We start from the raw sequence: 14,919 nt of genomic DNA on the forward strand, positions 1-14,919 counted from the left end.
ATATCTGGTCTGTTCCAGCAGTACTTCTCCAAGTGGTTAGTCTTCTTGCAGTGAATGCATGGTGGAAACCTCTTTCTGCCTGCATCTTTCTTTGATCTATCCCTCTTTTCAAACCAAGGCTTCTTGGCTTTCTGACTTGAGCTAGAGCCTTCTCTGGCCTTTGCTTGAAATGCACCCTCAAGATTCTCCTCCTGCTTGCTAGCTCTCCTCTGCTCAAGTGCATAGAGTGAGTTAACCAACTCAGACAAGGAGATAGTTGTGAGATCCCTCAAGTCCTCCAGTGAGGAGATTTTTGACTCAAATCTCTCAGGAAGAGTGGTTATCACTTTCTCAACAACCATGCTGTCACTAAAATCCTCTCCAAGGAGTCTGATGTTGTTGACAGTAGCCATGATCCTATCAGAATATTGCTTGATAGTTTCTGACTCCTTCATTTTTTGATTTTCAAATTCCCTTCTAAGATTGATAACTTGTTGTTGCCTAGTCTTATCTGATCCCATGAACTCCTCTTTCAGCTAGTCCCATGCTTGCTTAGGTGAGTCACAAGCCATGATGCGAGTGAAGATCACATCAGACACACCATTCTATAGGCAAGCCATGGCTTTGTGCTTCTTGGCTCGCTCCTCACCATGCTGCCTGATCTGAGCAATGGTTGGATTTACTCTCAACGGTGGTGGCTCAACATCATTCTCAACTGCACTCCACAGATCATGTGCTTGGAGGTAAGTTTTCATTTTAACTACCCAAATGTGGTAGTTCTCTCCAGCAAAAACTGGTGGTGGAGGAGGTGCAAAACTCATGTTGCAGAAACAGGTTTGACAAACTCAATTTTTCCTTTTTTTAAGTTTGTTTTAAACAAAAAAACTTAAACAACAGAGGTCTTCAAAGACAAGAGGCTCTGATTACCATTTATTGGAACAATTACAGCAGCAACAATGAACAACTAAGAGCATAAGCTCATTATAAACAGAAAGTAAAAAAAATTGGAAAGCCAAGAAAAAAGTAATCGAATGAGGAAGTCATCGTGTCTTCATTCTAATTTCCAAATATCAAAGAGTTACAAAAATAACATGTCAGTTACCTAAACATGTAACTGCTCCCACCAAATTTGGTAAGTTGCCAACTAAAATAATACAAGTTAAAAGCTGAAATAAATCAGCTATTACATCCATCATATTCAAATCCTACTAACTTTAGAAATCAAGTTACATATCAACTTGATAGCTTTACAAAAGGATCAAAATAAACAAAATGAAACAAGCAGCTTCTGGTCCTGCTCGAATGCTGGTCTGCTGTTGCTGGTCTGCTTCATGGTTACTTGTTGCATTGCAGTCCATGCTCAACAGTTTTTTTTTCCGATATCCTATTCTCATCTGGTAAAGAGTCTCACATACAGGCGGTTCGTGAGTGCCTGAGATTTTAGTTTACGGTCTAGCAGTCAATAAGCCTTGAAAAGTCAAAGCTTTTTGTGTTGAAGAATCTTTCGAAGGAGGCGGCAGGTAAGATTAGTTGAGTTGCGAGTACTGAGTAGAGAGATATTTGGGTGTTCTATTGATTCATGGGAAAGTTTTGAAAAAAACTTATTGGTATTCTAGTTGAAAATTCCCAAGCCATATTTGCTAACAAGTAAATCAACTTTCCATGGTAGAGGAGCTAGTGTTGATTAAATTGGTGATAAGTACTTTGTCGACATATAAAATGCAAACTGCGCAATTACCTTTGGGTGTATGTGACAAGCTTGACAAGTTACGTAGGGGGTTTCTTTGGGGATCAACATCCGAATCAAAGAGATCTTGTCAAATGGGATACACTTTTTCTACCAAAGGATGATTGTGGCTTAGGATCAAAAACTATGAGGGATTGGGATCTTGTACTACTTGCGTAACTTAGGCGGAGTGTTGATTACTAGTTGCGGCATAAAATAAGAACTTCTTTGAAGTTGATGTTCGCAAGTATGGCAGAGTATCTTAGCGGGCAGATAAATTCTTAAAACAGGCCTTCGTTAGAAAGTTGGTTAAAGTGATGTTAGATTTTGGCTCGACAGGTGGACATTGGATGGACCCCTTCTCAATTACTCTTCGCAGTATCTGAGGATAAGGCAGCAGCAGATTCTGTTGAGGGAATTTTATGACAACTATAATATGCTCCTTCCCACCCTTGCTAACCGGTTGTTGCATCGAGTTTTGGAGCAGATTAGAGCCGCTCTACTCAGATCAATGTTCCCTACAGGGATATGTTGCTCTGGGATGGTACATCTAATCGGAAATTCACATGTAAGTCTACTTTTAATTTACTTAAAGACGAAAAGAGTGCTAGCAATCAAGTGGCGAGCAGTATTTGGAAATTGGGATGTGCCCGAAGAATAACTTATTTGTTAGGTTGGCTTGGCGTAATAGAAACATGCCTAATATTAATCATCGAATGCGAAAGCTTACTGATTCTGAAATATATACCATCTATGGAGTGGATCGTGAAGGGACCTAGCATGTTTTAAGGAACTGTAATGGCTAAGGACGTGTGGAACAAGTTTTGGGGGGGTCGACTTTAACTCCTTTTTTATTTTTTTTATTTTTTTTCTATCGATTGTTGAATGGTGGAGCTTTAATTTGCTTGAGTAGAAGTATAAATATTATGGGGGAGTGGAGTTGGACAATTTTCTTTTTGACAGTCTGTTGGATGATTTGGAAGTGGAGGAATGAGTTGATTCTGGAAAATAAAAGGTTACCACCAGACATTAAAGTTCATATGATTTTTAATAACTTGAATGAAAATCAAGGGCGGCTACAGGTTCGGGGCATGACAGAATGAGGAAAGAACTGTTATTGGGTTGGGAGAAACCGAATAATGATTAGATGAAGTTAAACACTGATGGTAGTTGAGATCGACGAAATGCAGTAGCAGGTGATGGTGAACTTATTCGAGACAGCTATGGGGCCTGGATTCTCGATCAAAACTGGAGACTGCATTATAGATGATGCAGAGTTAAGGATAATTTTCCATGGCCTGCAACTGGTGTGGGATAATGGAATTAGGAAACTGTTAGCTGAATCAGATTCTTTTACCTCTATACAAGTGATTAATAATGGGATTAATCAATTTCACCAGCATTTTTGTATTGTAGAAGCAATTTTGGAGAGTTTACAGAGAAATTTGAGTAGGCAGGTGAACTATGTACCTAGAGAAAAAAAAAATTGTTGCAATGTAGTTGGCTAAATGGAGTCTATCGTCGGCATCTTAAGGTATCTGTTTATTTGGAGCACCGCCTCAAGGGGTAGTTCACATTTTAATGGCTGATGCTTGGCGGGTGACACATTCCTGAAATTTGTCTCTAGTTAACTTGTTTCAGGGTATTTTACTTCTATGATTAACCAAAAAACAGAAAGTGATTTAAGGGGTTAAACATTGGAAAAGAAAATTAAAATTAAGCATTTTAACAATGAAATAGATTAGACGAAAGCTGAAAAACACCTTAATATATTTCTATTTGTTATGGATATCTTATTAAGTGGGTGTTCATAATGATAAATATAAAGTTTTGATATACTTTAAATTCTAATAGTTATTAAAATTAGATCTCTACTTCTTTTATACTTCTTATGCCTATAAATAGAGACTCTAATGAAGCATTATAATCATCCCTTTTTATTAATAAAGTACATTCTCTATTGCTTTTATATTTTCTTTGTTCTTTATTCTCTCCATCTCTCTTTATTTTATAATACGTTATCAGCAGGATTCTCAATTTTTTTTCTAAACCCGCCTTGTTCTTATTTTTCATTTGATACCCCCCAAAAAATTTTGAAACCCATACCTCAATTGCTTTCTATCCCTTTCTAATCCCCCATTGAATTAGTTTCATTATTTTTCTAACCTAGCATTCAAATTGGTTGCTTGGTTACCCAAAATTGACGAAAAAAGAGGGCTTCAAACTTGTGCAGTGATTTGCTTTATGCTATTTCTCTATCGACTTAAGGTAATCCTAAATTTTATATCACAATTTATTTTATGTTATTTCCTTTTTTTTCCTTAAATACATTATTATAATTACATTTGACAAATAATATGTTTACTATTATTTTACTAATATTGTTTTAGTGATTATAATGTCAAATCTTGCCAAACTTGAATTTGCCACCCTAGACATCTCAGGAAAAAAACATTTGTCATGGGTGTTAGATGCTGAAATGCACCTAGACGCTAAAGGTCTAGGGAATACTATAGTAGCAAACAAAGAAGCAACTAACTAAGATAAGGCAAAAGCAATAATTTCCATCCGTCATCATCTACATGAATGATTAAAAGTGGAATATCTCACTATGAAAGACCCTCTTGAGTTGTGGAAAATTTTGAAAGAAAGATTTGACCATTAGAAAACGGTGATCCTCACTAAAGCTCGTTATGATTGGATGCACTTACGGTTGTAAGATTTTAAGACTGTAAGTGAATACAATTCAGAACTTTTCAAAATTAGTTCTCAACTGAAATTATGTGGAGAGAACATAACTGATAAGGATTTGTTAGAGAAAACATTTTCAACCTTTCATGCTACTGATGTGCTCATGCAGTAGCAATACCGTGAAAAAGGTTTTAAATAATATTCTGAATTCATTTCATACCTTTTAGTGACTGAACAAAATAATGAGTTGTTGATGAAAAACCATGGAATTCATCCCACTGGTATTGCACCACTCCCTGAAGTGAATGCTGTAGCACACAATAAATATGGAAACGAAAGATATAAAGGTCGCGATCGTGATCGTGGTCGTGGACATAGTAAGGGACGTGGTCGAGGACGTACTAGTAACTGCTATCATGGTGTTCATAATAGTGGTATTGCTAACCACCAAAAAAAACAATTGCAATGAAGGACAAGAAAGAGGTGGCCAAAATAATCCTTCAAAGGTTATTGAGAATTTATGTTACCGATGTGGTATGAGAGGGCATTAGGCACGTACCTGTCGTACGCCTGAACATTTAGTGAAACTTTATCAAGCATCTATTAAAGGGAAGAAAAATAATATTGAGACCAACTTTATATCCAAAAATAATGAAATTGAGGCAAAAGAGGAGGGTGGTGTAATTCATGGTCTTAATTGTAATAGCCCATTTTTAGTGGAATCGAAATAGTGGTTTTGGTACCACAAATCCGATGTGAGAATATCTATTTATTTATTATTTTAATGTCTACAGCATGTTATTAGTATCGTACTAAAATTTGGTTAAGAGATTTTACCGTTTGCATGCTTAATTCGATAAAAAAGGACTAAATTGCAAAAGGTGCAAAACTTGAGTTCTATAAATTAAAGGGAGTTATTAGCTATAAATTTAAATTTTTGGAGGTTTTATGTTGTATTTATACCATTGAAATGGTTAATGGACAAAAATGGGCATGGTTTAGTTAATTTTTATAGGTTAAAGTGGTAATTTAGTAAAATAATCATAAAACAAATAATAGAAAAATTAGTGCTCATCTTCATGAGCTTTCTTCTCCACTGAAATTAGGCTTGGAAAACCCCATTTTTGGAGGTTGAAAGTTTGGTTGAGCTTTTGGGATTGCATGGTATGAATTTTAACTCTGTTTTTAATTATTTCTACGTTTTTGAAGTCATTGTAGCTTAATCTAGCTAGCCCAGGGAGTAATTTGAAAATTGGTAAAAGTATAAGGTGTTACCATGAATTAAATCATGTGAATTTAATGTTTGATGGAAGAAAATGAATATGTGTTGTTAGATAAACAACTTTTGTAAAGTGAATTTTGTTGAAAATGTCAATTAGGGGTTAAATTAAAAAATGTGAAAGGTTCATGGTGTAAATTTTGAAATAATGAATTGTATGAGTTGATAGGGACTTATATGAAATTCGGATAGCTTGGGTTAGGGATGAATTTGCATGAATTTCATGTATTGAGCTTAAGGACTAAATTGTAAAGAAGTTAAAATGTTAGGGGTGAAACTGTAATTATGCATAAATGTGGTTTATGGATTTAATTGAATAATTGAGATTGATTGAAAAACTTATTTGAGTATAATTATTTATTTAGATCAAGGTAAATCTCAACTAGATTTAAATTGAGGGAAGGCGAAAGTCACGGATTAGTCGGTTGTACTTTTACGCATTAGTTGTCAAAGTAAGTTCATAGTAGTAAATTGTTTAATTGAATTACTTTATGTATTTATACTTTATAATTTCGTAGATAACTGTTGTACTTCGGTACCCGTGTTTGCACATACGTGCCCCTATTGTTCTTCGATACCCCTGTTTGTACATACGTGCCCCTGTTGTTCTTCGGTACCCCTATTCGCACATACGTGCCCCTGTTGTGCTTCGGTAACATTTATTAAGTAAAATAAGAGTTCATTAATTTAATGTTAAGTTAAATAAATTGTTATGTATTTACTAAGTTTTATAAACTTATACGAGTTTGTGTCGTTTTGTTGATTACCTTGGCTCACACTATCAATCATCGTTAGTAGCTTTTGAACTCTTTTGGGATTGTGGCATGTATATGTGGCTATAAGAATATATGTATATGTTTCTAGATAATTTTGTTATAATACTGAACTACTAAGTTATGAGTTTGGACACTTTGCTTTCTAGGTTGTATATATGTATCTTTTGATTTGATAAAAGGATATGGATGCAATCACTTATGATATGATGAATTTGTGGTGAATTGGTATTTTAGTATGTATGCAATATGGTTATTCGGTGCTAGTTTAGAATGACATTTTTGGTACCGAATGGTTTGTGTTGCTTGGTAAATCAAATGGCATGTGAAGTTTCAAACTTAGTTTAAAGTTAGTGAATATCTTAGCAAAAATTCAAGTAACTAATTGTGCATGAAATAATATTGTGATTGAGGTGCCTATTGGCATATTGGTTGGATGTGTTTATATTATGTTTGGTTAGTTTGATTATGCATGAATTTGGTGTCTTTGGATGGCTTGAAAGTTGGTGCAAAAGTGCTTATAGGTACATGCTAGTTTGGGTGAGAAAAATGGCTTGTAAAATGGCATATTTTTGTCCACACGGGCAGAGACACGGGCGTGTGTCTCAGCCGTGTGTGACACACGGCTAAGCGACATGGCCGTGTGTCCTCTGTAGCTATCAAAGGGTTACAAGTCAGACTGTTACACGACCTAGCACACGGCCTGGCACACGGGCGTGTGACTTGGCCGTGTGACCCAAGTCAGTGAGTTATATGGGCACGGACACGAGTTGGGACACAGTTGTTGGAAATTTTCAACTTAGTCTGAGTTTCTGACTTAGTCTCGACCTGTCTCTAACACGTATTTAGGGCCTCAAGGGCTTGTATAAGGGAAAATATACATGTTTTGAATTGGATTTAAAGGATTTATTGATATGATTTGAAAATTTTGAAATTATGCTCGTTTGATTTGAAAACTCTGGTAATGCTCCGTAACCCTGTTTCAGCGACGGATACGGGTTACTGGTGTTACATTAATGATATAACTCACCTTGATGTGACAGATTTCTTTGAGAACCATTAGAAAATTTTGTGTTATTTTAGCATTTTATATTATTTTTAAGTATGTTTTGTTTTCTTGCATAAAAATAAGTTGGTATTATTATGTTATTTTAAATATGTTCATTTTCTTGATTAAAAAAAGTATGTTTATTTATTTACTTATTTTGCAAGTTATACATATTCAATAAATATTTGCAACGTTTCTAATGTTATAATTTATTTATTTTTATGAAGAATATGAAAGATCAATAAAATTTTGTTGGATCCAAAATCAATGGAGACATATGTCTTACTTATAGTGGTAAAACACATACGATACTCAAAGAGAAAAAATATTCTTCTCATTTAACAATAAACGATGCTCATATTAATACAATCCCGGGTAGTTCAAAACTTACTGAAGGCTTCAGAAGAGCAATTATATTATTACCTAAAGGTACAAAATTTTTCATTGATGATGCTTTATTTTCCACTAAGTCTTAAAGAAATTATTGAGTTTTAAAGATATTTGTATTAATGGATATCATAGTGAGACTATGAATGAGAAAAATATATATTACAAATGTTGAATGTGGAAAGAAATATGTTTTGGAAAGACTACCTGCTTTTTCATCAGGTTTATATTATACACATATTAGTGCAATTGAGGTACGCGTTACTACAAACCAAAAGTTTGTAGAACCACATACTTTTACTATTTGGCATGACCGGTTAGGCCATCCTGAATCTATTATGATGCAAAAATAATTTGATTAAGAGCACAATTTCCAGATTATGCAATAAAAGCTATTCGTCTTGATAATGCTGGTGAGTTTACATCTCAATTTTTCAATGATTATTACATATCAATTAGGATAAAAGTTGAACATCTTGTAGCTAATGTTTACACGCAAAATGGTTTAGCTGAATCATTTATCAAACGCCTCCAACTAATAGCTAGGTCATCCCTTATGAGAACAAAGCTGCCTATTACAGCTTGGGGATATGCTATTTTGCATGCAGCAGCACTTATGCGCATCTGACCAACAAGTTACAATAAATACTCCCCATTGCAATTGGTTTTTGGTCAGGAGCCAAATATTTCCCATCTTAGAATTTTTGGATCTGCAATATATGTTCCAATTGCTCCACCACAACGATCAAAGATGGGTCTCAGAGGAGGTTGGGAATATATGTTGATTATAAAACTCCTTCTATAATTAAGTATGTTGAACCATTAACTGGAGATTTATTTACTACACGATTTGTTAATTGTCACTTTAATGAAACAATATTCCCAACATTAGGGGGAGAGAAAATATAGATGGTAAAAGAAATTATATAGAATGGATCGTCATTATCTTAATTAGATCCTCGTACAAGTCAATGTGAACAAGAAGTTCAAAGGATCATACATTTGCAAAACATCATCAATCAACTGCCAGATTCTTTTACTAACCTAAAGAGAATTACAAAATCTCACATACTAGCTGAAAATTTTCCAATACGAATTGATATCCCAATAGGGCAAACTGTTAGTGCAAAAGAAAGTAATCCATGCTTGAAGTGTGGAAGACCAGTTGGTTCCAAAGATAAAAATCCTCATAAAAGGAAAGGAGCAAATACTCAATGTGATTATATTATGGAGACAAGTTCCCAAGAAGAGGCGAAAGATATAACTAATTATAATCATAAAACCCTAGAAGGGATTAAGGTAACTGAAAATGATGATAACGAACAGATCTCGATAAGTTATGATACTTCGAGGAAAAGATAGAACCGGAAAAATATAGTTGTCGACAACAATTTTGCATATAATGTTGCTATTGAAGTAGAAAAAGAAAATGATGATCCTGAGCCTAAATCTATTGATGAATGTAGAAATAGAAAAGATTGGCCAAAATGGATATATGCAATTCAAGCTGAATTGAATTCACTTTCTAAACGTGAGGTTTTTTGACCTATAGTCCAAACACCTAAAGGTGTAAAGCCTGTAGGATATAAATTGGTATTTGTACAAAAACAAAATGAAAAAAATGAAGTTGTAAGATATAAAGCACGACTTGTAACACAAGGATTTTCGCAAAGGCCCGGCATTGATTATGAAGAGACATATTCTCCTGTAGTGGATGCAATCACATTTAGATATCTTATTAGTTTGGCAGTACGTGAAAAACTTGACATGCACCTAATGGATGTTGTTACAGCCTATTTGTATGGCACACTTGATAGTGAAATTTATATGAAAATCCCTGAAGGATTTAAAACCCCAGAACGATATAGAGTTTCTCGGGAAAATTGTTCGATTAGATTAAAGAAAAATTTATATGGATTAAAACAATTGGAAGTATGTGGTACAATCGTCTTAGTGAATACTTGTTAAAAGAATGTTATAAAAATGATCCAATTTGTCCATGTGTCTTTATAAAAAGGTTTGGATCAAATTTTGTGATAATTGTTTTTTATGTTGATGATCTAAATATTGTTGGAACTCCTAAAGAGCTCCAAAATACAGTAAATTGTTTAAAGAAAGAATTTGAGATGAAAGATCTTGGAAAAACAAAGTTTTGTCTTGTCTTACAGATCAAGCATTTAAAAGATGGAATTCATGTTCATCAATCAACTTATATGGAAAAGAAACTAAAGAAAATTTACATGGATAAAGCACACCCATTAAGTACTTTGATGGTTGTACGATCGTTAGATGTGAATAAAGATCAATTTGGTCCTTGCGAGGATAGTAAAAAGTTTCTTAGTCCTGAAGAACCATAGAGGCATTTATGTATCTTGCAAACAACACAAGACCTGATATAGCTTTTGTTGTAAACTTGTTAGCAAGATTTAGTTCTTCTCCTACACATAGACATTGGAATAGAATTAAATATTTATTTAGATATCTTTGAAAGACTATTGATATGGGTTATTTTATTCAAATGATTCAAAATCCTTATTAGTCGGCTATGCTGATGCTGGATACTTATCGGATCCACATAAAGGTCGATCTTAAATAGGATATTTATTTACATGTGGGGGTACTACCATATCATGGTGTTCAACAAAGCAAACATTAGTTGTTGCTTCTTCAAATCATGCAGAAATAATTGCAATGCATGAGGCAAGTCGAGAGTGTGTTTGGTTAAGGTTATTGACTCAACATATCTAGAAGATATGTAATTTTCCTTTACAGGAAAAGATGTCAATTATCTTATATGAAGATAATTCAGCATGTATAGCTCAATTGAAGGGTGGTTATATCAAAGGCGACAGACCGAAACATATTTCACCAAAATTATTCTTCACCCATGATCTTGAGAAAATAGGTGATATAAATATTCAACAAATTCGTTCTAGTGAGAATTTAGCAGACCGTGTTACTAAGGCATTGCCAACTTCAACATTTGAAAGACTACTACACAAGATTAGAATGCGTTGACTCAAAGATGTAATGTAATGTTGCCATCAGGGGGGGTCTAAAAACAAGTTGTACTCTTTTCCTTTAACCAAGGTCTTGTCCCATTGGGTTTTCCTAATAAAAGTTTTTAAAGAGGCAGCTTGTAATAGAAGATTGTGTACTTTTTTCCTTCATTAGGTTTTTTTATCACATAGGGTTTTTCTTAATAAGGTTTTAACGAGGCACATTATCTACCAATGGATATCCTATGGGGAGTGTTATGATTATCTTATTAAGTGGATGTCCATCATGATAAAGATAAAGTTTTGATATATTTTAAATTCTAGTAGTTATTAAAATTAGATTTCTACTTCTTTTATACTTCTTATGCCCATAAATAGAGATTCTAATGAAGCATTGTAATCATCCCTTTTTATCAATAAAGTACATTCTCTATTACTTTTATATTTTCATTGTTCTTTATTCTCTCCATCTCTCTTTATTTTATAAAACTATTAATTTAATGTTGGATTGCTTGATGAGAAAACACTCTCGATTTGCTTTTTATAACATTAAAATTTTATTCGCTTACCGAATTCTAGGTATTGCTTCCCTGATTATTCCTCGTGAGTCTGCAATTCACTGGCTTCTAGTGTAGTAAGTGTAATGTTAACAGAAAAAAATATAATCTATTTATTTGCATTTACAGTTGAAAAATTTAAAATATGAAGAGTATAATTTTTTATAATAAATAATTAATTTTATGTAATACTTTTGGAAACATATAATTGATAATTTAATTATAAGTTTTTTAAACAAATTTACACTATCTTTGTCTACAATCTACCACCAAATTTACGTTAGAGATAACTAAAGGAAATTTTTCAAAAAAGATAGTAAAGCATTAGATGTTTCCATACCAAGAAAAAAGAGTTCTAAAGAGTTTAAATTCAACATTGTCAAAAATAAAATTGTGTGAGAAAAATGTCTTCTCTCTATGAAAATATTGGAACTGAAGATTCCTCGGTGGAAGGCTTAATCCCTAAAAAGGTTTATTTTAGGGATAAAGATGGAGATAGAGGTAATGATATGGTGATTGATCTGAGTGCTGAGCAGACGACCTCTTGGAAAGACAAGCTAGTAGACCAATCTTCCGAATTCGATAGGAATAGATTAAAGGAGGATAGGATTTTGATTTACAGATTGAATTCGATGGGAATAGATTAAAGGAGGATAGGATTTTGATTTACTGGAAAGAGATATCCAAAAGTGTATTGTGAATGAGATTCCCTCTATTGAGTTTTCAGATAGGATCCATCAAATCCTCGTTAGGAATATGGAAAACACAGTGTTCTTGAAACTTTTGGGTCAGAATATCGGGTATTCGGTCTTGCAGACCAAAGTTTGTAGTCTATGGAAGCATTCATCACCATTCATTTGATGGATACTGAAAACAGATATTTTTTGGCCAAATTCCAGAATAAGCTTTATTGTGAGAAAGTCCTTTCTAGGGGCCCTTGGATTGTGTTCGGTCAATTCTTAGCAATACAAACCATGGACAGTGTCCTTTAATCCAACACAAGGTTTTTCTGAAGGTAGTAATGTCGTGGATCAAGCTTCCAGGTCTACCGGGATACCTATACAAACGAAACATTTTGATGGAAATAGGGGGAATGATCGAAAAAGTCGCGAAATTGGATATAAACATTGACAATAGAGCTAGAGGCCATTTTGCCCAAATGGTGGTCTATATCAACTTGAATAAGCCTCTGGTTTCTCAAATTCTGGTTAATGGTAAAGCACAAAAAGTTGAATATGAGTTTTTACCAATGGTTTGTTTTCAGTGTGGAAGATATGGTCATGTTAAAGAAGCGTGCTCCTTTAGGAAATTTGATTTCGACGCTAAAAATGAATCACCACAAAGTGGAATATTATCAAAAAATCAGAACCTGGACATTGACGGCATGGTGGAGAAAGGCAAATCATACGGGCCGTGGATGTTAGTAGAAAGGAAATCTTGGCGGAAGGTTAGGGATCCCCCACAAATGAATGCTGACAATCTGGAAAAGTGCAAGGGAGGGTCTCGGTTTAAAGCCTTGATAGAATTGGATCTAAATGTTGGTGTTTCTTCTAGTGATAAGATTGAGGGGATTGGGAATCAGCAAAATAAAGGTGAAGATATAATTAATGGGGACCACCAAAAAGAGGAGACCTTGAGGCAAAGCAGTGGTCAACTAGTAAGTAAAATGGTGGACAAAGGCTCACCTAACGAATTGGGCTTTAAAGATATTATTGGCTTAGTGAGATTAAACGATGCTGCTAGTGGGTCATATGTTGGGCATGTTTTGACTAACAGGTTGGCAGGTGGTGCTCATTTTAGAAATGGCGAGTCCAGAAAGAATTTAAAGGAGCCCAACAAGATGTTGGAATTTAACGGCCCACTTGAAGGTGAACCCTTCCTAATATGGACAGGGCTATGAAAGGATTGGGAAAGTAGCAAACCCCTGAAGTTGCTATCGACAAAAAAAATTTGGTGATGCAAGATGGGATTGATGCTTCAGGTTTTGAGCTAATTAATGGTTGCGGTGGAGGTTTTTAAAAATGTGATTTTTCTCTATACTTAGCATTAGATGGATCATTGGGTATTGCTTCGGAGGTGAGGGTTGGCAACCTTGATCCCAGCAAACATACAGTTGTGATTTTTAAGGAGAACAAGGAACCAAAAGTTGACTTTAAGGATGAAAGGAACATTGGTCTAATTGTGGAGAAGGCAGTGGTTCACAAGAATGGAACGGTGATAATTTCAGAGGTGGGAGAATAACAAAAAAAATCTTAATAAAATCAATCATAATCGAAATAGCAGATTAAAAAAACATGAGTAACTCAGGAGTTCTGCTACGGGAGACCATGAACTATTTGGCTGAGACTATTTCAACTAATAACATGGAGAATCAACCAAGGTGATTCTATCATATTAAAATAGCATCAGACTAGAATTGATCCTCCTGGACAGTAAGACTATATGTTTATCTTTTTATTTTATTTATGGATTTAATCATGGAACTGTCAAGGGTGCATTAGCAGTAAATTTCTACGAGCTTTTCGTGAGTATAATGTATAATTTAGCCCAAATATAGTATCTTTGTTGGAATCAAGAATAAGCGGTAAAAAAGAAACTTCTATTATTGATAAATTGGGGTTTAGTTTTTCTCACTGTGTTGAAGCTATTGGTTTTTCAGGAGGCATCTAAGTGGTTTGGAAAGAGTCTATTAAGATTCAAATTATCCAAAATCATCCTTAGTTCCTCCTCCTTCGTGTCGTGATATTATTTCTACTAATTCCATTTTTATCTCGTCTGTTTATGGTAATCCTGACCAGAAGAAACGGAGACTACTTTAGGATGGTTTGAAATCTATCTTACCGCATATTTCCTCTCCTTGGTTAATAATGGGTGACTTCAATGCTATACTCTCACCTGATGATAAAAAAAGTTTTTGTGTCACTGAAAAGATAATTTTGTTGATTCTTGTGATTTGCAAGATATAGGATATATTGGTCCATCCTTTACTTGGCAAAGAGGGGTACATTTGAAAGATTAGACCGAGCTTTGGCTAATGATGCTTTAGTTTTTCAACTTCTACAAATGAAATTTGATCACTGACCACTGGACCTCAATTTGGCTAGAGGAAGGAATTTTAGGTTTCTAGCAGGGTGGACAAAACACGCAAGCTTCTCGTCTTTTGTCAAAGATAAGTGGAACTATGTGGGTAATATGACTAACACTCTTACTGATTTTACTTCATATATTAAAGATTGGAATGGGAATGCCTATGGATTCTTAGGTTCCTGTAAGAGGTATCTCATGAGGAAGCTTTCTATGGTCCAAATTGCTTTAGGTCACTCTAATTCAAGTCATTTAGTCCAACAAGAAATGGAGATTCATGATGAATTTGAAAATGTGCTTAAGCATGAGAAGTTACTGTGAAGACAAAAGGCAAGGTGTGGCTACCTTTATTTGGGGGACAGAAATACGAAATTCTTTAATAGATGTATGATACAA

The 14,919-nt window shown here is 34.4% G+C and overlaps 1 protein-coding gene across 1 annotated transcript; it reads left to right on the forward strand.

Annotated features, from left to right (window-relative positions):
• Window positions 1–12,460: 12,460 nt before the first annotated feature.
• LOC107919302 (uncharacterized) lies at window positions 12,461–13,680 on the forward strand. The gene is made up of 2 exons (XM_016848783.1): window positions 12,461–13,307; window positions 13,484–13,680. The coding sequence occupies exons 1-2, from the start codon at window positions 12,461–12,463 to the stop codon at window positions 13,678–13,680; spliced, it is 1,044 nt and encodes a 347-aa protein (XP_016704272.1).
• The last annotated feature ends 1,239 nt before the right edge of the window (window positions 13,681–14,919 follow it).

The sequence above is a fragment of the Gossypium hirsutum genome, chromosome D13 (genome assembly GCF_007990345.1).
Source record: "Gossypium hirsutum isolate 1008001.06 chromosome D13, Gossypium_hirsutum_v2.1, whole genome shotgun sequence".
Classification (NCBI taxonomy): domain Eukaryota; kingdom Viridiplantae; phylum Streptophyta; class Magnoliopsida; order Malvales; family Malvaceae; genus Gossypium; species Gossypium hirsutum.